Here is a 22,295-nt window from a genome sequence, read left to right on the forward strand (position 1 = left end):
AATGGTGTTGGGAAAACTGGCTAGCCCTGTGCAGAAAGCAGAAACTGGACCCCTTCCTGACACCTTACACTAAAATTAACTCCAGATGGATTAAAGACTTAAACATAAGACCTAACACCATAAAAACCCTAGAAGAAAATCTTGGCAAAACCATTCAGGACATAGGAGTAAGCAAGGACTTCATGACCAAAACACCAAAAGCATTGGCAACAAAAGCCAAAATAGACAAATGGGACCTAATCAAACTCCACAGCTTCTGCACGGCAAAAGAAACAGTCACTAGAGTGAATTGGTAACCAACAGAATGGGAAAAAATTTTTGCAGTCTACCCATCTGACAAAGGGCTGATATCAAGAATTTACAAAGAACTCAAACAGATTTACAAGAAAAAAACAAGCCCATTCAAAAATGGGCAAAGGATATGAACAGACACTTTACAAATGAAGACATAAATGAGGCCAACAAACATATGAAAAAATGTTCATCATCACTGTCATCAGAGACATGCAAATCAAAACTACATTGAGATACCATCTCACGCCAGTTAGAATGGTGATCATTAAAAAATCTGGAGACAACAGATGCTGGAGAGGATGTGGAGAAATAGGAACACTTTTACACTGCTGGTGGGAGTGTAAATTAGTTCAACCATTGTGGAAGACAGTGTGGCGATTCCTCAAGGCCTTAGAAATAGAAATCCCATTTGACCCAGCAATCCCATTACTGGGTATATATCCAAAAGACTATAAATCATTCTACTATAAGAACACATGCACTCAAATGTTCATTGCAGCACTGTTTACAATAGCAAAGACCTGGAACCAACCCAAATGCCCATCAATGATAGACTGGACTGGAAAAATGTGGCACATATACACCATGGAATATTATGCAGCCATCAAAAACGATGAGTTCGTGTCCTTTGTAAGGACATGGATGAATCTGGAGAACATCATTCTCAGCAAACTGACACAAGAACAGAAAATGAAATACCGCATATTCTCACTCATAGGTGGGTAATGAACAATGAGAACACATGGACACAGGGAGGGGAGCACTACATACTGGGTTGTATTGGGGGGAATAGGGGAGGGACAGCAGGTGGAGAGCTGGGGAGGGATAGCATGGGGAGAAATGCCAGATGTGGGTGAAGGAGAGGAAGACAGCAAATCAGACTGCCATGTATGTACCTATGTAACTATCTTGCATGTTCTGCACATGTACCCCAAAACCTAAAATGCAATTTAAAAAAATCAAAAAACAATGAAGCATGCCTACTGGATCTAGAAAATAACCACAAAAGGGCAGATCTAAGAGTTATTGTCCTTAAAGAAGAGGTGGAGAAAGAGATGGGGTAGAAAGTTTATTCAAAGAGACAATAACAGAGAACTTCCCAAACTGAGAGAAAGATATCAATATCCAAGTGCAAGGTTATAGAGCACCAAGCAGATTTAACCCAAAACCTACCCCAAGGCATTTAATAATCAAGCTCCCAGCACTTTGGGAGGCCGAGGCGGGTGGATCACGAGGTCAAGAGATTGAGACCAACCTGGTCAACATGGTGAAACCCCATCTCTACTAAAAATACAAAAAATTAGCTGAGCATGGTGGTGTGTGCCTGTGATCTCAGCTACTCAGGAGGCTGAGGCAGGAGAATTGCCTGAACCCAGGAGGCAGACGTTGCTGTGAGCCAAGATTGCACCATTGCACTCCAGCCTGGGTAACAAGAACAAAACTCTGTCTCAAAAAATATATATATATAATAATCAAGCTCCCATATGTCAAGGGATCCTAAATGCAGCAAGGGAAAAGAAATAAGTAACGTACAATGGAGTTCCAATATGTTGGGCAGCAGACTTTTCAATGGAAACCTTACATGCCAGAGGAGAGTGGGATGACATATTCAAAGCACTGAAGGAAAATAACTTTTACCTTAGAATATTATATCCAGCAAAAATATCCTTCAAATACTTAAAAAAAAATGATGACTTTTCCAGACAAACAAAAGCTGAGTGATTTCATCAGTGCCAGGACTGTCCTATAGGAAATGCTAAAGGGAGTAATTCAATCACCAAGAAAAAGGACACTGATGAGCAATAAATAATCACCCGTACAAAACTCACTGGTAACAATAAGAACACAGACAAACACGGAATATGATCACACTGCAACGTGGTGTAGAAACTACTCTTATCCTAAGTAGAAACACTAAATGGTGAACCAATCAAAAATAATAACTACAATAACTTTTCAAGACATAGTACAATAAGATATAAATAGAAACAACAAAAAGTTAAAAAGAAGTTAAGATGTAGAGCTTTCATTAGACTTCTTTTTGCTCATTTGTTTATGCAAATAATGTCAAGATGTTATCAGGTTAAAATAATGGGTTATAAGATAATATTTGCAAGCCTCCTAATAACCTCAAACCAAAAAACATGGAATGGATACAGAAAACATAAAAAGCAAGAAACTAAATCACATAACTAGAGAAAATCACCTTCACTAGAGGAAGACAGGAAAAGAAAAAAGGAAGAAAAGAAAGAAGAAGAAAGAGAAGACCAGAAACAAATAACAAAATGGCAGAAAAAAAGTCTTTATTTATCAATAAAAAATTGAATGTCAATGAACTAAACTCTTCAGTCAAAAGACATAGACTGGCTGAATGGATGAAAAAAACAAGACCCATCAATCTGTTGCCTATAAGAAACATACTTCACCTATAAAGACACAAATATACTGAAAATAAAAGGATAGAAAAAGATATTCCATGACAATGAAAACAAAAAAAGAGCCAGAGTCACTGTACTTATATTACAGAAAATAGATTTCAAGGCAAAAACTATATGAAGAGACAGAACATGTCATTCTATCATGATAAAGGGGTCAATTCAGCAGGAAACTACAATTTTAAATATATATGCACTTAACACTGTAGCACCCAAATATATAAAGGATATGTTATTAGAGAAAAGGAGAGAGAGAAGTCCCAATACAATAATAGCTGGAGACTTCAACACCCCAATTTCAGTATTAGACAGATCTTCCAGACACAAAATCAACAAAGAAACATCGGACTTAATCTGCATTATAGGCCAAATGGATCTAATAGATATCTGCAGAAATTTCACCCAAGAGCTGCAGAATACACATTCTTTTCCTCAGTACATGAATTATTCTTAAGGATAGACCATACGTTAGGTCGCAAAACAAGTCTTAAAACATTCAAAAAAACTTAAATAATATAAAGCATCTTCTCTGACCACAATGGAATAAAACTAGAAATTAATAACAAAAAGAACTTTTAAAATTATACAAATACATGGAAATTAAATAAGATTCCCCCAAAATACCAGTGGATCAATAAAGAAATTAAGAAGGAAATTAAAAATTTTCTTGAAACAAAAAACTCAATATACCAAAATCTACGGGATACAGCAAAAGGAGCACAAAAAGGGAAGTTTATAGCTCTATGTACCCACATCAAAAAAAGAGGAAGAACTTCAAATGAACAATCTACTGATGCATCTTAAGGAACTAGGAAACCAAGAGCAAACTAAACCCAAAATTAGTAGAAGAAAAGATTTAAGAAAAATCAGAGCAGAAATAAAATAAAATTGAAATGAAAGAAAAACAATTCAAAAGTCACATCTTCAGGCTTCATTTCTATCTATAGTTCTCTTGTTATTTCTACCACATCTGCAGTGACTTCCTCCACTGAAGTCTTGAACTCCTCAAAGCCATCTATAAGGGCTGAAATTCACTTCTTCCAACTCCTGTTAATGTGCTATTTTGACGTTCTCTCATGGATCATGAATGTTCCTAATGGCATCTAGAATGGTAAATCCTTTCCAGAATGTTTTAAATTTACTTTGCCTTTGCCCAGCTCCATCAGGGGAATCATTATCTAGGGCAGATATTGCCTTATGAAATGTATTTCTTAAATAATAATACTTGAAAATGCTTCTTGATCCATGAAATACAGAATGAACATTGTGCTAGCAGACATAAAAACATTAATCTTGTTGTACATCTCCATCAGAATTCTCCAGTAACCAGATGTTTTGTCAACAAGTGGTAATATTTTGAAAGAAATCTTCTTTTCTAAATAGTAGATCTCAACAGTGGGCTTAAAATATTCAGCAAACCATGCTGTGAATAGATGTGCTGTCATCTAGGCTTTGTTATTCCATGTGTAGAGCTCAGGCAGAGAAGATTTAGTATAATTCTTAAGGGCCCTAGGATTTTCAGAATGGTAAATGAGCAGTGGTTTCAACTTAAAGTTCCCAGATGCATTATCCCCTAAAAAGACTGTCAGCCTGTGCTTTAACGTTTTGAAGCCAGGCACCGACTTCTCCTTTGTAGCTATGAAAGTCCTAGATGGCATCTTCTTTGTCTCCACTGGAAACCTGTTGTTTAGTGTAGCCACCTTCACCGATGGTGTTAGCTAGATCTTCTGGGTATCTTGCTCCACCTTCTACATCAGCACTTGCTGTTTCACCTTGTACTTTAATGTTATAAAGAAGGGTTCTTTCCTTAAACTTCATGATCCTTCTGCTGGTTCTAAGCTTTTCTTCTGCAGCTTCCTCACCTCTCTCTCAGCCTTCATGAATGGAATACAGCTGGGGCCTTGCTCTGAATTGCTCTGGTTTAAGGGAATGTTCTGGGCTGGTTTGATCTTCTTCCCAGACCACTAAAACTTTCTCCATATCAGCAATAGGGCTGTTTCATGTTAGCATTCATGTGTTCACTGAAGTAGCACTTTGCATTTTCTTCCAAGATTTTTCCTTTGCATTCACGATTTGGTTAACTATTTGGCACAACAGGCCTACCTTTTGGCCTGTCTCAGCTTTCAACATGTCTTCCTCACTAAATCATTTCTAGCTTTTGATTTAAAGTGAGAGATTTGCAACTCTTCCTTTCACTTGAACTTAGAAGCCATTGTACGGTTACTAATTGGCTTAATTTCAATATTATTTTGTCTCAGGAATAGGGAGGCCCAAGGAGAGGGACAGAGATGGGAATGACTGGTTGGTAGAGCAGTCAGAACACACACAACATTTATTAAGCTCATCATCTTATATGGGCACAGTCCATGGCTCCCCAAAACAATAATAATAGTAACATTAGAGACCACTAAACACAGATTACTGTACAGATTAATAATAATGAAAAAATTTGAAATATTTCAAGAATTGCAAAAATGTGACACGAAGTCATGAATTGAGCACATGCTGTTGGAATAATGGTGCTGATAGACTTTCTGAGTCAGGGTTGCTGCAACAAAAATGATGTTGTCATTTTGTAAAAGACACAGTATCTGTGAAGTGTAATAAAACAACGAATGCCTGTGCTAACTGAGGAACGTGATATGTCAAAACACCTCATAGGCAGGGAAAAGAATGAGGCTCTGGGATGGAATGGTTGACCTAAGATCTCACTGCTGGAACCCAGCTTTTTTTTTTTTTTTTTGAGACGGAGTTTCGCTCTTGTTACCCAGGCTGGAGTGCAATGGCGCTATCTCGGCTCACCGCAACCTCCGCCTCCTGGGTCCAGGCAATTCTCCTGCCTCAGCCTCCTGAGTAGCTGGGACTACAGGCACATGCCACCATGCCCAGCTAATTTTTTGTATTTTTAGTAGAGACGGGGTTTCACCATGTTGATCAGGATGGTCTCGATCTCTTGACCTCGTAATCCACCCGCCTCGGCCTCCCAAAGTGCTGGGATTACAGGCGTGAGCCATCGCGCCCAGCCTGGAGTGCAGCTTTAAACCAAGATCTGGTTGTATCCCCAGGCTGTCTTGGCCACGGGGGCCCCTGACCTGTTCTCTTGTAATGTGAGAAACTGGAAGTCTACATAAAACTTCAGAACCTGCAACATAATTTGAAACAAAACAAAACAAAAAAACCCTGCAAATGTCAAGGAGAGTATCTGTGGACGTTGCAAATGATCCGTTCTAAGACAAAAGTGCCTTGAACTCTCTCTAGATTTTGAAAGTTTGAACAAACTAAGTAGACACCTCCAACCAAGTTGATTCCTGCACATTAGCTGTAAATTTCAGCAGACATACCTTGCTTGGGATCCCACACTGGGGATGATGAGAAGCCAGGCTACAGGGCAAGGCTGTGTCCTGGGGAGGCTCAGCCACACTGAGAAGCGGGATTCTTCCGAGACAAGAGGAGCATCGGACTGGAGAGTACATTACGCTTTTTAAAATTTTTTATTTTTTGATTGCTTTATGACAAATTACTACACATTTAGTGGCTTAAAGCAATACTCTTATTAGTTCACAGTCCTGTAGGTCAGAAGTCCAGCAGGATATGTCTGGAAGTCAAAGTGTCAGTCACTGTGTTATTATCTGGGGCTTGGGTCTCCTACCAAGGTCATTCTTGTGATTGACAGAATCCACTTCCTTGTGATTGTGGGATTGAAGTCCCTGTTTCCTCGCTGGCTGTTAGCTGGGAGCACTCTCAGCTTCTGGAGGCTGCCCACATTTTTCCTGTGGCCTCCATATTTAAGCCAGCAATGACACATCAAATCTTTCTCTGACTTCTGGCTAGGTGACGTGGCCCACACCTGTAATCCCAGCGCTCTGGAAGGCTGAGTTGGGCTGATTACCTGTGGTCAGGAGTTCAAGCCCAGGCTGGCCAACATGGTGAAACCCCGTTTCTACTAAAAAATACAAAAATTAGCCTGGTGTGGTGGCATGCACCTGTAATCCCAGCTCTTTGGGAGGCTGAGGCAGGAGAATCGCATGAACCTGGGAGGCAGAGGTTGCAGTGAGCCAAGACTGCATCACTGCACTCCAGCCTGAGCAACAGAGCAAGACACTGTCTCAAAAAAAAAAAAAATTCTTTTTTGACTTCTGCTGCTACTGGCAGCCAAAGTAAACTCTGCTTTTAAAGGGTTCACCTGATTGGGTCAGGCCCACTGGAATAACTTCTGTATCTTAAGGTCAACTGACTTGGGACTTTACATCTGCAAAACCCCCTCACAGCAGAACCCAGGTTAGTGTTTGGTGGAGTGATCTGGGAATCTTGGGAATCGTCTTTAGAATCCTGCCCACCATGGTTTTAGAAAGGTCAGTCTGGCTATGGTGTGGATAACATTGGGAGGGACAAGACTGACAGCAAGGGGCATCTATTAGAAGCTGTTGCCATCATCCTGAAAGACACAGGAATGGGCTTCAGATTACCAAGGAATGATTGAGACACAGCATAAAGAATTCTTGCTGACTGATTAGTTGTGGGAGGGAGAGGGGGGAGAATCAAGGAGGACTCCCAGGTTTTGCCTTGAACAACTGAGTAAGTGATGTTGCCATGCACAGACAAACAGGTTTTGTAGCAGAAGATAATGAATTCTTACTCTGCATGTTGAGTGTGAAAGGAAGACATACAAATGGATGACAAAAATGGAGGAATCATTGGTTAATGCAGGGGTTCTCCATGGGAGTGATTTGGCCCCACAGGGGACAGCTGGCCATGTCTGAAGACATTTTTGGTCGCCGTAATAGTGGAGGCCTTATCCACATTGGGCAGGCAGAAAGCAGGAGTACTGCTAAAAATCCCACAGCACACAGGACAGCAAAGGTTTGCGCAGCCCCAAATGTCAACTGTGCTGAGGTTGACAAACAAACCCTGAACCAGAGGCCAGAACTCAAAGCCACAGGAGTGAACAAGAGGGCCCAGAGTACAGCCCTGCAGAACCCCAGCCTCAGAACAAGGCAAAGCCCGAGAGCCCGAGAAGAAGCCAGAGAAGGGGAGGTCAACCAGAGGGACAGTGCTGAAAAGCAGGCAGAGAAAGAAATACTGATTCTAAAAGGTGTCAAGGGCTGCTGCGAGTCCAGCAAAATGAGGAGTAAAAGTGATCCCTGGATTTACGACGACCAGGGCCACCAGAGGCTGTGCCTGAGCAGTTTCAGTTGAGTCGTGGGGGTCAGTGAAGAGCATCTCACTCTGACGATCTCATCTCACTCACATCTGAGCTGAGTGAAGAGCATGCTCTTGAGAGAGGAGGATGGGGCGGCAGCCACCACAGACCAGGCTTCTGAAGACCTGGAGACACCTCAAAAGGGATGTGGGCTGAAAAGATTTGCTACCACAGAGAGAACTGAGATTGTCAAATGCTGAGGGGGAAGAGAAGAGGGAAGAGGAGATCACTGAGTGAGGCCCCTGAGAGCAGCCTGAGAACAGAACTAAGGGCACATCGTCTTTCAAGGGCACATCGTCTTTCAAGGGCCCTACCAGTGAGCGCCCCCTAATGGCTGCATCGTAGCTGTGCACTTGAGTCCCAGTCCTGCCCGGGAGAGACTGGCCTGATGATGATGGAGAATAGGTGACCCCAGCAATAGGTGTAGATGCAGCTGCCCGTGGGCTTGACAGTTTGAAAGGTCAAAGGCTGGGGACACTTATCCTCCATGTAGGCAGCAGGGGTCACTTTAGAGAATAAAGGAGAAGGAAATGGATCAGAGGCTTAAAGTGGGTGTGGGGGCTGTTCTGTTTAGACAACCCCAGCAGGACTCTCAGGCAGGGCAGTCTTTTTCCTTGTTATTTCTCTCCCAAGATTTTTTGTATGTGTCTTGGAAAAAATCTCATTAAAGTTCCATGCAAGACCATTTAAGGGTCAATACATTTTCCCCAAAAACGATTGCCCTCCCTCTACTGAAATTCTTTTTGGAGTAGAGTCTGTTGAAAGAAAAGTCAACTACCACAGTGGAGGTGGAAGATGGAAATTGGGCTCGGAGAGCAAAGAAGGGTAAAAAAGATATAGACATATATATATATATATATGGCACAAATTTTAATAATGTCTGTAAAGTATAGTTGAGGGAAATTACAGAAAGGTTTATTTGATTTTCTTAGAGGTCCCGAAGCTCACAAGTGTTACAGAGTTATAGTATTAACAGAAAGAAAGGCTATTTCAATTAAAGAGACTTTGGAAAGAACTGTCATCTTTGAAAAAAAAAAATTCCTTTACATTGCAAAAGATGACCCAAGCTATTCTTTAAAATTCAACATCTCTGATTTTATTCTCACAGTAGTGCAGTTAACTACAGATAAGCCGGGCGGCGTGGTGGCTCCCTCCTGTAATCTCAGCACTTTGGGAGGCCAAGGTGGGTGGATCACGAGGTCAAGAGATCGAGACCATCCTGGTCAACATGGTGAAATCCCGTCTCTACTAAAAACACAAAAATTAGCTGGGCATGGTGGCGCGTGCCTGTAATCCCAGCTACTCAGGAGGCTGAGGCAGGAGAATTGCCTGAACCCAGGAGGCGCAGGCTGCGGTGAGCCGAGATTGCGCCATTGCACTCCAGCGAAATTCCGTCTCAAAAAAAAAAAAAAAAAAAAAAAAAACTACAGATAAAATTAGTTCTTCCTGTCAAATCATTGTTATTCCACCAAAACAGTTGTCTTCTACATTCGAAGTCTTGGACAATGGAAATCCCTAACAAGGAGCGCTGTCTTTGTCCAGTACAGCCACTAGAAAACCTGGACGGCAGGGCAGGGTAGAATCCTGCCCTGAGGGTGACCCTGCGGGTCTGGCTGCAGCTCCCACCTTCTGACTCTCTCCGGGATTATGTGTGTCAAGGCAGAGCAGTGCAGCCTCTGTAATGTTCCATCCTCATCAAGCACGGACTCAAAAACTGCGTCCTAATCAGCAGCCATTTCAAAATTCCAGAAGATGTGGAGCCATCCCAGACCCTCTGGCAAGCTCTGGAAGGGTGTTATGGGAGGAAAGTGGGTGTCTGTAGGTGCAGAGGTGGGTTTGCACCATAAGGAAAGGATCCAAGTCATGCTTGCAACGCATGTGCTGGGGGAAAGACACTTTCTTCAAGAGGTAGTTACCAAAAAGCTTGTCACAGCTGCAGAGAACAGCACGGTTTCCACGGAGGGGGCACTGGAAATCGCTAAGCCGAGTGGCAGGTGGCATTGGCTGCTGTTTTGGGTGGAAGCAATAGACTGTGCCCACCTGAGAAGCAAGAAGAGGTGTGTCCCACCCCGGTACTTCCCGGTGTCCCGGCAACCACCCCTGAAATAATGGGGATAGGAGGCGAGGGCCGCTTCCTAAAGGGTACCTGGGACCCCCACAACTAGCATTCCTTTGACAAAAACTAGAAATCTTTGGGAAAAGGGGAAGGAAACGGGGCAGAGTCTAACCGAAGAGCCGACCTCAAAAAACAATTTCGGGGCCGTTCTTTTCTCTTCACTCCTCGGGAACTGCCTTCGGTTCACCCACCACTTCCGAAGGGGCTTCACCTCTAACGGGAGAGGCCAACGTCCCAACAGAAGGTCTCTCACTTCTTTCTGTCATTTGCTAAATTGTTCCACAAATTAGTTGCTTTACATAAAATTTGGGACTACAATCTGGGCGGCCTAGGGGCTGCACCACCAGTAAGTCGCTGACTCAAACCCGGCCCTTTATCCCCCAAAACAAACTCTCTCCTCAATCGACCAGGGGGCCGCAACCAACAAGCCTCCTCCACTGCCAAAAGTCAGTAAGGGCTGGTCCTTTTGTTTTTCAAATGAATTGAAATGAAATCCACAGCCCCGCGTAATGCTGGGGAATGCCCAGGGCGAGGCCGGTTTCCAGGAGGTCAGCTCCAATCCCGGGGGCAGGAATTTCGGGGGAAATGGGGACGTCTCCTCAACTCTGAGCCTTGAGCGCCAGGCCTGCATTTCCACCTCGTTGGCACTGGTGCCCGACTCGGAGTCCGGGAGACGGACGCTCTTCCCAGGTACCCTGCCCAGCGCGGCGCGTCTGCCTGGATCCTTCCTTCGCCACCCCACAGCGCCGGAGGCCGAGGGCCGGGCAGCGTGTAGTGGAGGGCGGGGGGTGGAGAACCCGGGCTGCAGCAACCCCGGGAGGCCGAAGGACAGGAGGGCTGGTTTTTCTTGACGCAATGCAGAGACATCCCTGTTTTCTGAGCGCCCTCCGACGCCCAGCAGAGAGCTTTGCCGCCCTTGGCACTAAGCGCCCCAGGCCACTGCGCGGAGAAATCTGGCGGGGCCTCGGACTCCCCGGCTTGGGAAAATCGAAGACTGCCCTGGACAGTTGGGGGTCGGAGACTTCCAGGGTCGAGACCCTCCGCGGGGTAGCGAGACTTCGGCACAGAGGTCAGTCCGCTGCCTTCGCGCGGTCATAGTCCGGAGGACCCCGGACGACCCCAAAGCAACTGTCCACGCCCAGCCCCGCGTTCGCCGCGCCACTTCCCTCTGTGGCTCTGGCCTGGAGGCCTACGGGCTTCATTGCGATCTCTTGCGCTGTGCAGTCACCCTCTGCTACTAGCCCCGAGTCCCGAGTAACAAAGGGCCCCGGCGAGGCGGGTTTCCTTGGGGCGAGATGTTCCCAGGCGAGCAAGGGGGCCGCACGTTGTACCCCCAAGCCACAGCCCTGGGGTCCCTGGGGAGTCGGAGTGCAGTCCAGGACAGTCGGGACTGCGGGGCCTATGAAGCCAGAAGAGGCGGTAGACTTAGGGTCCCTGCAGCCGATAGCACAAGCGACTGTGGACTCGGGAAGCAGAGCACACTGAGGAAGGGGAAATCAGAGGGGCGTCCGGTCCGGGATGTGTCAAGATCTGGGCGGTGCGGAAAACTGACACCCGGGCGAGGACCGGGATTTCGCTCCTCCTGGGCTGCCGGGGGAGGGGCTCGCCCCATCACTCTCCTCCGGCTCTGGCCTCGATGGCATTTAAAGGGCGGAGGGCTGGTCGCACCCTGCCGGCGAGGCTGGTGGCCACGCTGGATGGGTCGCCCTTGAGCTTCGGTGCGGTGCTGCCCGCCCAGACCCGGGCGCGGCTGGACATGGCCACTTACTGCGACTACCCGGGCCCCTCTTCAACCCCGCCCAGCCAGGCCCGGGTTCCCGCACACCCCCCGGGCTATGCGCCTGGTGATCTGGGCATCCCGGGAGGGGGCCCGCGCCTGTGGGTGAACGCACCCGCGCTCAGCCCCAAATCCTGTGCTTCTGACCCCGGGCCCGCGCTGCCCTACGCCGCCCCCGGCTACGGGGCTCCCGGCCCGTTCCTCGACGCCCCGGGCGGTCTGGCAGGAGCCGACCTCGCCTGGCTGAGCCTCTCCGGCCAGCAGGAGCTGCTGAGGCTGGTGCGGCCGCCCTACTCCTACTCGGCGCTCATCGCCATGGCCATCCAGAGCGCGCCGCTGCGGAAGCTGACGCTCAGCCAGATCTACCAGTACGTGGCCGGCAACTTCCCCTTCTACAAGCGCAGCAAGGCGGGCTGGCAGAACTCCATCCGCCACAACCTGTCGCTCAACGACTGCTTCAAGAAGGTGCCCCGCGACGACGACGACCCAGGTAACTGTGCGCCGCTCGCCCCGTCGGGGATTCCCCGTCTTCCCGCCGGGTCGTAGGCATTCCGGGGGTGAGAGCGACCTTGGACAACCTAATTCCTCCCTGCATGGTGTGGGATACTGTGGGCAGGGGGTAAGGGGGAAGAAGTGGGAGTAGTGCTTGGCCATGGACAGGTTCTGAGACAGCAGCAGAGCTCACAAGCCCGCGTTTCCAGTGCAGAGGTCCCGGAGCTGTAAGTCTGTGCGCTCCTTGGGAGGAAGAAGCGGGAGAGCCAGCACGCTAGGTGACCTTGGGAGTTACTCAACTTCCCGGGGCCTCAGTGCCCTACCCGGTAAAATAGGGAAGACAGCCTCTACCCTAAGGACGGGCAACACAAATGGGGTGCCTGTATGGAAAGCGTTCGTGCCTACTTGGGGGCGCGGCGTGGTCTGCGCTGCTCTTGGCAGAGCGACTGGTGGAGTCCCACTGTTGGCATCCGCAGGCCGTCCTTCACATTCGCGGGCTCCGCCTTGCCTAGGGCGCCCCTCCTCCTGCTTTCTGGGTTGCCACCTTCTTCCAGTCCGGCTGTGGAGGCCCGTCAGGTGCAGAGTGCTCAGCAAGGGTTGGGATGGGGGCGAGGCTCAGACCCTCTGCAAGGGCTGGTGGGGCATCCTTCTGAAGCTGACCGCCTCGCTCACACCACGGTCCGTCGAATCTGTAACTTTCTGAACTGAGCTCTTTCTTCTTCTGCAGGTAAAGGCAATTACTGGACCCTGGACCCCAACTGTGAGAAGATGTTTGACAACGGGAACTTCCGAAGGAAGAGAAAGAGGAGAGCAGAAGCCAGCGCCGCCGCGCCCTTGGGAGCCAGGAGCCGGGGAGGGGCCGAGGCACCCTCGCTGGAGCCCCAGGGCGCAGCTCGCTGGGACCTGCAGGCCTCGCCCTCTCGGTCCACACCCGAGGCCGCCACCTGCTTCTCGGGTTTCGCCTCCGCTATGAGCGTTCTGGCTGGCGGTCTTGGCACCTTCCCCGGGAGCCTGGCAGGCGACTTTTCTTTCGGGAGGCCGCAGACAACGGTCGCCACCCACGATCCCCAGGCCCTTGGCCCCTCGCCTAGCTTCGCCCTTGGCCACCAGACAGCGGCCACTGGCTTCCACGTCAGTCACCTCCTCTACAGCCGGGAAGGGACCGAAGTTTGAAGGGAGGCTGGAAACTAGCCCAGTGCGTGTCCAGAGGTGCTGAGCTCAGGCCTCCGGTTTCCCTTGTGACAGTCCCACGTGTTGGTGCCAAAGGCCTCAGTGCCATGGGAGGAAGCACAGAGACGGGCGGCCCCGCCAGCAGGGAGCTGGGCTGAGAATGCCTGGGCCTCGGGGTGGGTGGCCCGTCCGCTGTACACCTCTCACCCAGGCGACCTCCAGAGCCTCTCTATTCTTCCTCTAAGCCCAGCCCTCCTGGGTCTCTAGAGCCTGTGCTCACTAGGAATGTGCCTTGAAGGGGCGATGAGTTGGCGCTCAGCTCCAATGTTTCCCAAAGAGGCTGGCTGACCCCAAAAAGCCTTAGAGCAGGTGGGAGGAAGGTGGGCTGCAGGAGCTGTGGGAGCGATTTCCAACTCCGCCCAGCCTGGCCCATCTGGCTCAGGGCCTTCCCTCCTGCTTTAGGGAGGTTGCTGCAGGGGCGGGGGACAGGGCTCAGGAGCAGCCGCGGGTGGGGCCAGGTGGGCCAGGAGCCTCCCGGGAGGGGGTCTGAGACTATTGGGTCCCTTGTAAAAAAGAACTTGCTAATGGTTGGAACTCTGGTGGTTGGAGGGAGAAGCGCTGAGTGGGCAGAGAGTGCCCTTGGGGATGCCAGCTCCTTTCCCTGTTACTCAGCTCTGGTCATTGATGGCCCTGCTCTAGGACAAGGCACCTCCCCAGGACCCTGCCATCCCTGACCTCAGGAGCAGTGCCCAACACCCTGGAGTCCCCCAAGGGTCGGGGTTTTTGCCACTCCACCCACACTCACACTCACACATGCTCATGGGAGGCCACACCTGTTTTGGTCTCTTTCCCCTCCAACCCTCTGCCCACAGTTTGGGCCAAAGCTGGCCCTGTGTTCAGAGACCCTGAGCAGCAGGCTCCTGTGTGGACGGAACCCACCCCACCCAGTTTGTTCTTAGAGATGGTATCTTTGTGAAATGCAAGGAGCCCCCATCACTGGGAAGAGGAATTTTGGGCTCCGGACTCCTCAGAAGTCCTAAGTGCCCCAGTCAGATGCCCTGTGTCTTTGTGGCATCTGGCACTCTCTGGAGATGAAGATGTTGGTGGAGGCGTACCCATCTTCCCTGCGTGTTCGGGGAGGGCTGGAGAGGGGTCCTCCTAGGAAGAGAGTGGAGAGAGGGTGCCGTTAATCTGGAGTGGGGCAGGCTGGTTTGGCAACCTGAAGCCCCAGCCACACAGGTTTTCCTAATCTGCCCTCTAGGCCCCTCACTGCCACTGCCACCATGGCTGGAAATGAGAGCAGGGCTCCTGTCTGTCTCTTAGAGCTGACTCATCATGGCCCTGCCGAAGAGTGGTGTGTGTGTGTGTGTGTGTGTAAGACAGAGAGGGAGTTGGGAGAACATAGAGAGAAGGAGCTAGGAGTTGGGATGAATCTGGTCCCTGGCCATGTGTTTCACCAGCAGTGGCTCCTAACTCCATGTGGTGTCCCTGCTGCTGCCCGCCACAAGCAGGTGGGCAGCGTGCCAGGTGTGTCAAAGGTGATGATGATGCGGAACCAAACTCACAACGAACCCACAATCTCTCTTGGGGGGACACTCCCCAAATTCACTACAACTAAAGAAGGCCAGGAAAGGAAAAGAAATTCCTTAGCTTACACATTTTAAAAATTTTCTCTTGAATCTATTTTAATAGAATAAAATACTAAAAACACCAGTATATGTAGCTTGCATGTGTATGCTGTTTTGTATAAGAATTCCACTGCTATCACCAACATCCCCATTTTAGAGGCTGAACTTTCAGGGAACTTGGAAAGAATTTTTCCGAATTAAATTGACAACAGTCGGAAAATACAATGTTCAGTTGGACAATCGGTAGCGCTTCGAGAAAACTGGCTGATACGTATGGATGTAAACATGGAATGTCACGTCTGCATGACTGCTAGAAGTTGGGAAGCTGCTTCTTTTTTTTTCCTAACAATGGTTTTTATGTGAAAATTGAGAAAAAATAATTTAAGACTTTTCAACTTTTGGTTTGTTTGCCCAAAGATCGTTTTTTTACTGTTTGAAAGTTGCTCATCCATTCACAGCTTTATCACATTAATAGGTAACAGTATAATCAAACAGGTAAAAAGTTCATGAGCAAGATACTTCCAGCAGCGCAAGGTATTTGACACGGGCGGGGTGAGATACCGGGCAGAACCCATACCCATTCTCTCCTCCAAAACAGCCCACATGCCTGGGTGTGTTTAGGGAGGGAGAGCCAGACCAAAATGCACTCATAGGCCCAGGCATGATGCAGTCAGCTTCAGACTTATTATCCCAAAGAAGCATTTTCCAATAGGAAAGAAACTGCTGAAACCAAAGCAAAAAAACGGAATAATGCAGCTTGTGGTCACTTTATGGTTAAATACTTTCTTCTGGCCAGCGCTTGGTGAACTTGCACACAGTCCCTAGAGCTCACTGCCTGCATGCAGCAGCAGGATCGGCTCCTGTTGGTCAGGCCAGGCCATTGTTGCCAGGAGGGTAGGAGGGTGATCCAACTTCCTCCAGGGCACTAAGCTCACTGTGGTGCTCAGGCCCCATCTGTTCCTCTGCCTTGTCTTTTTTTTTTTTTTTTTTTGTCTTTAAAGTCTTTAAAATCATGAATCCTGCAGATAATTCCAAAACTAATTGTGAGACTTCAACCAAAGGAATATCTCTGCATCATGGCACAGGCACAGGGTGGTATGCCATTGGCATATCCAATTCTTAGTCTGAAGAACAACTTGGTGGCACTGGATAGTTTCACATATAGAAGCAAGCTTCAAGACTCATAGGGGAAAGACTATTAAAACATGCCAGAATATCAGGTGACTAGGTGTTTGGCATTGCCAAGCAGCAGGGGTAATTTCCTGGTGATTGAAAATCACAGAGCATAATACAGGAAACTGTAATCTCCCCTAGAAACCTTTGGTCACTGGGTCAAGAATCCCCATACAAAGAAGAACCATTCATGAAGAAAACTCAACATTTGTTAGAAATGTTTTTAAAAGTGCCCTAGTGTTTTAAAAGGTGAACACTGCATTTCAAAACAGGGGTGTGCATTTCACATATTGATTAAACATTGAGTATGCTTATTTCTAATGAAAAAGTTTTTCATTTTAGCAATGATACCTTGGGATATTAATCAACCTTCAATCTTTAGTTTCCTAAAATGGATCCCCTGAAGTTAAGTGACATTTTCCATTCAAGGAAATACCTACCGTTATAGTAATTACTAGAACTCTTCAGCGAACCAGAACACTGAAGTTCATCCCCATTTTGCAGATAGAAAGCTAAGTCAAAGGGCTAAATGATCTCCAGAAGCTAAACTGATGAAGGACTCCAGATTCACCTGCAACCTGTACGTGGCTCATATTCAGAAATGCTCCTACTGATGCACACACACACATACACACACAAACACATGCACACACAATCTGGAGCCCTGTCTTTGGTAGTATCCTCAAGGGATTACAGATTACAGCACCTACCCTCCGTACCTAAGGGCATGGTATTTTCAAATAACCCATTTGCGTTCAGGATTTGACTCCAGGTAGGAGAGAAACATGTGGAACCATCATAGAATGTAACAGAGGTTGACTCACCTGTATCCTAATAAAATGTGACTTGTCCAGTAAATCTCTTTTGAGTGTTAACTATGTGGCATTAAGTCATGCAGAGAATTAGCTGAGCCTGTTGCTACCCCCACAGAGCCGCCTTCCAGTGGTTGGGACAAAGATGAGGGAGCAATTACAGTCTGGATGTGGCTGTTTGGCTGTGAAAGGATTACTTTATGATCAAGTCATCAACCATCTCACTTGTAAACACAAGTATCATATTGTGTCTTGTACACAGACCCCACTGTGTTCCACAACCTGCTAACTCAGGAAGTGTTTGATTTCTCAGTTTCATAACTTCATTGTGATTTCAGGCAGGGAGTAAAGCAGCGCCCCGGGCTGGTGCACGTCCCGTCTGCTCACTTTTCCACAGTGTCATTTAGGAACCTTAACTAAAAACCTGTCCTCATATTAGAAGATCTGTCAGCTGTCAGTGACAGGGAAGGTAATTAACGTGACCAGAGCTGGCCCTTTCCCAGGGCTTCTAGACGTTCAGTCCTTTGGAGCATCCCCCATCTCTAGGTTAAAATTTTGAGAACGCTTTTTCTTTTAATCTATTTTAAATTTACTAACCAACATTATTCAAGGCGAACTGCTGGGTACCTGCAATGAACTGTTTTCTTTGGTCAGATTTCACCAGTGGCTGAACCCAAAGAATTGAAAATATCTTTAGTTTCACCCAGTTCATGGAAGGCAATGAATAGTATATTCAATTGGCCCTTCACCCAAAACTGAAAGAAAGAAAAAAGAAAATTGGAGTTGCGTCCCTGCTGTGATCTAGAGCGAATTAGACCTATGAGTCATTGAGTCTTTCTCGACCCCAAGAGTGACCCATTCATCCATCAGACAGACTGAAGGTCAGGGAAGGTGTCAGGGACTCTGTTTGATGGTTCCTGTGCATATTTCATAAGCCTTCATGACAATCCAATGACACCCCATTTTACTTATGGGGAAACTGAGGCTCAGGCAAGAGAAGTGACTTGTTTCCCAGAGGCCACAGATAATATTGAGCTATGTTGGTAGGAGCCTACCGACCCTCTATTCTTGACTTTTCTGCTATTTCATCTCTCAGGTCCTAGAGAGACCTCACTTTTCTAGACCCCTTCTGACAATCCAGGTCCAAGTTCTGTGCCCTTTGGTGTGCTCCTGGTGCCCCGGGATATATGGCACCACACCCACAGAAGACCGAGTACCTTCCCGCATCTTCTCCTATGGGTTATGTGGGAAGGGGCCCGCCTGCCTTCTTCTGCAGTAACATTGCTAGAGCCAGGGAAACTGTGGACAGGTGGTAGCAGTTGACCAACTGACTGAGTGAATGAATGAATGAGTACATGTGTGAGTGAGTACAGTTGCACCCTCAGCTTTTCATAAACTCTCCTACCTCCCCCCACCCAGTCCCCAGCCTCCTATGATGGGTCTGATTCTTCCTTACCCAGGGCCAGGCCTGCTGCTGGATCCTGCAGATACAACACTGAGTGGGCCACAGCCCAGGGGGCCATTGGTGTTGCATCCCCATGCTGGAAGGCCATGTTCTATGCTGGGGGAATTTGCAGAACTGGGGGATAGAAAAATTCAGAGATAGTGTTGACATAGAGGCCAGTAGGGTTTGGTTAATCCATAAAAGTTTTACTCTGACCATGAAAGCAATCATAATAATGTAAATTATGTCCTTGAGAATCTAGGTTGACACCCTTGCTGTCACGTGTTGGTGAGTGGTTGGACACGTATATTTTTATCTAAGGGATGATTTGTTATTTGACAATGATGTCCAAGCATGTTCCAGTTTCCCTTTCCCTGCTGTAGTCCCTGGATCTAAACCTCCTCAGCCAGAATAGGGCTTAGTTTCCAAGGAGGTAGGAAGAAGTTGGAGTCAGAAATGTGTCAGGCTTGTGTGCTTCTTTCACAGGGCCAGGCCATAAGCAGACTGAAAGGTGGGAGAGGCATCAAAGATGCTTGCGAGGGATCATTTTCACTTCCTCCTACAGGTGTTGAGGAGTCGCCTGTCCCCAGGCCCCTAATCCAGTCTGGCAATCCATCACCTACACTGAGGCCCCCAGACCTGCATGCACGGGTGGCTCCAATCTGCCTAAGGCACTGGTTCGCTTCAGCACCTGAACCAAACAACTCCACCCCCCTTTGACTGAACGTCCCTCTGCCAGGCTGAGACCACTTTACTCTGAGAAGCCTAAGGGCAGGTGGGGTTATGGGAAGAAGACGGACTTCTGGAGTCAGTAGAATTAATACTTTAATGAAAGGTTTCTGTTTCAGGATTCTTGAAAAGTGTAGAACTTCATTCTTTATGTTCTTTTTGTAATCTTGAATGGTATAGGACTGCCTCCTTGCTTTATTTATATTGATTACCTTCATTTTTAAATTTTCTTTCTTTTTTGCTAAAAAGAATAGACCATATTTTATATTTAAATTGGGGGAATTAAAGGCAATTTGGTATATTGTTTAAATAAGGCAACATCTAAGAAAGAAATTGCAAGGGGAAGAAGAGGGAAAACTTTTAAAGAATCATTTGTTATCATTTGTTATGCAGTTCTTAAGAGAAACACTGACCCTAGTCTTTTATTTATATTTATTTATTTTGTCATTCACTATGGCTTTAATTTTGCTACACTGCCCTCGTTAACATATATAATACATGAAAGAAAATTTGAGATATAAAAATTTAAGAATTTACAACAATAATACTCTTCTATTAGCAAGTTTATTTTTATCATCAGCGGCAAGGATATTTTCTTCTTTTTCACATTTGCCATGTGTAAGGCCGTTGGTATGCATAACCATATCTCCGCATTCACTGTAGAAACGAAATTAAAATGAGATTTATAACAGGAAAAAGCCATACATTTTCAAGTACCTGGTAAGATGGATGCTTGCACATTCTGACCTGTCAGAAGAGACCCACTCTTGAGCTCAGATTTCACACAGGCTCGTTCATACAGCCCATCAAAGCCCTCTTGACAGCCTAATGGGGCACCCACAGTGAAACAGACTTTTAGCACAGCTGAGCGTAGAATGATGAGTCTTTGCTGAGATGTCCAGTTTACCATCCACCAGAGCAATCTTTCATGAAACCAGATACGGTGTTGTGGCCTTTGAGAAATGGAGATGTTCCACTTAGAGCTGATGTGTTGCGTGCTTTACAAATGTCCTTGCACAACAGACTGAGTGAAACCTCCAAGACAGAGCAAAACTTTAGAGCTAGAGCGTTGTATTCAAGAATACAGACGCCTACAGCTGAAACTAGCGTTTCTAAGATGCACCAGACTGGCTTGAGTAAAGTTAGTGATGAGGACATTTCAGTGAATGCCTGCTAAGAGCAGAGGTTTATAGATGTGATTGCTAATAGGAAGTAACCATCAGTTTGCTGAGAATGATGTTCTCCAGATTCATCCATGTCACTACAAACGTCACGAACTCTGACACAAGAACAGAAAATGAAATACCGCATATTCTCACTCATAGGTGGGTGATGAAAAATGAGAACACATGGACACAGGGAAGGGAGTACCAAACACTGGGGTCTATTGGGAGGAAGAGGGGAGAGACAGTGGGGGCGGGAGCTGGGGAGGGATAGCCTGGGGAGAAATGCCAAATGTGGGTGAAGGGGAGGAAGGCAGCAAAACACACTGCCATGTGTGTACCTATGCAAATGTCTTGCATGTTCTGCACATGTACCCCAAAACCTAAAATGTAATAAAAAATAAATAAATAAAAAAGAAAGTAACCATCAGTGTAGTAAGCTAGTAACAGTAATAGTAAGCTAGCAATAGTAAGTTAGTAATAGTCAATTTCTAGTCAATTAATAGTCAATTGCTAGTCAATTAACAGTCAATTATTAGCTTAGCTTTACAAATGAAGAAACTATGGCTCAGAACAGTGAAGTGAATTTAAAGCCAGACTTGGCTGAACCCAAAGTTTTCCCCACCGCTCTCTGCATGCCCTTTCTATATAAATGGAGATGGCTGAGAAATGCTATGTTCCTGGTCCTGAAGCTCTGCTCTAGAGACCTTACTCTGTTGTGTCCTCTTATGAAAGATCAAGTGCAGGATAGGAACATGATTAACATTGGATGTATTATAAACAAGTATAATTTAGCGGATATGGTTTTAAAAATAGAAATTTGACTTTGTTCTTTATTATAAAAATAGTAGGCGAGATTTTAAAAATTAAGAGAGCCTACTAAATGAAAAGCATGCCATCTATGGCTTTCAAAGAGGAGAGATGGAAAAAAAAAATCAGGGCAGGAAATTCTAAATTATTTATCATCTCTGGCCCACCTCCTATTTTTGTATGACCTTTGAGCTAAGAGTGGTTTTTACATTTCTTAATAGTTGAAAACACTCAAAGTCCAGGCGCTATGGCTCATGCCTGTAATCCCAGCACTTTGGGAGGCTGTGACTGGTGGATCACTTGAGGTACAGAGTTCAAGACCAGACTGGTCAACATGAGGAAACCCCCATTTCTACTAAAAATGCAAAGAATTAGCTGAGTGTGGTGGTGTGTACCTGGAATCCCAGCTACTCGGGAGTCCAAGACGCAAGAATCACTTAACTCAGGAGGTGGCGGTTGCAGTGAGCCAATATCACACCACTGCACTCCAGCCTGGGTGACAGAGTGAGACTGCACCTCAAAAAAAAAAAAAAGAAAAAGAAAAGAAAAAGAAAAAACTCAAAAGACGAATGTTTCATAATGTGAAAATTCTATGAAATTAAAATCCTGGTGCCCTTAAATATAGTTTTGCTGGAACATGGCACACTCACTCATTTATGGGCAATCCATGGTTGCTTTAGTGCTACGTGGGCAGAACTGGGCACCCCCAAACTTGTGGTTTCTTCTGGCCGTATCCTGAAAGTTTTGGATGGAATAGGACTCGTCACCATACTGGACATGTCACCAAAAGTCATAACCTGTCAACACATGTGGCTCTTGAGATGCTATACTGTAGCATATGACGTATGGCATATAGCTACATACACTGTATGTATAGCCGTGACTATAGTGTATGGCATATAGCATAGCATAGCATCTCAAGAGCCACCGGCGTTGACAGGGCATGACTTGTCTTTTACTGGTACATACCCATCATATCAAAACAAGGAAAGAAGAAAAAAAGTAGACTTCACATGTCGCAATTTTAAGGCAAGGTAGAGTATGGATTATTT

At 46.6% G+C, this 22,295-nt stretch overlaps 1 protein-coding gene and 1 pseudogene across 1 annotated transcript; one reads left to right on the forward strand and one right to left on the reverse strand.

Moving 5' to 3' along the window:
• Nucleotides 1-9,335: 9,335 nt before the first annotated feature.
• On the reverse strand, nucleotides 9,336-11,688 carry LOC118146431 (uncharacterized; annotated as a pseudogene).
• A 28-nt stretch (nucleotides 11,689-11,716) lies between these two features.
• On the forward strand, nucleotides 11,717-15,202 carry FOXI2 (forkhead box I2). The gene is made up of 2 exons (XM_002756711.5): nucleotides 11,717-12,312; nucleotides 13,042-15,202. The coding sequence occupies exons 1-2, from the start codon at nucleotides 11,802-11,804 to the stop codon at nucleotides 13,485-13,487; spliced, it is 957 nt and encodes a 318-aa protein (XP_002756757.3). The 5' UTR covers nucleotides 11,717-11,801; the 3' UTR covers nucleotides 13,488-15,202.
• Nucleotides 15,203-22,295: the final 7,093 nt, after the last annotated feature.

This window comes from Callithrix jacchus, chromosome 12 (genome assembly GCF_049354715.1).
Source record: "Callithrix jacchus isolate 240 chromosome 12, calJac240_pri, whole genome shotgun sequence".
NCBI lineage: Eukaryota > Metazoa > Chordata > Mammalia > Primates > Cebidae > Callithrix > Callithrix jacchus.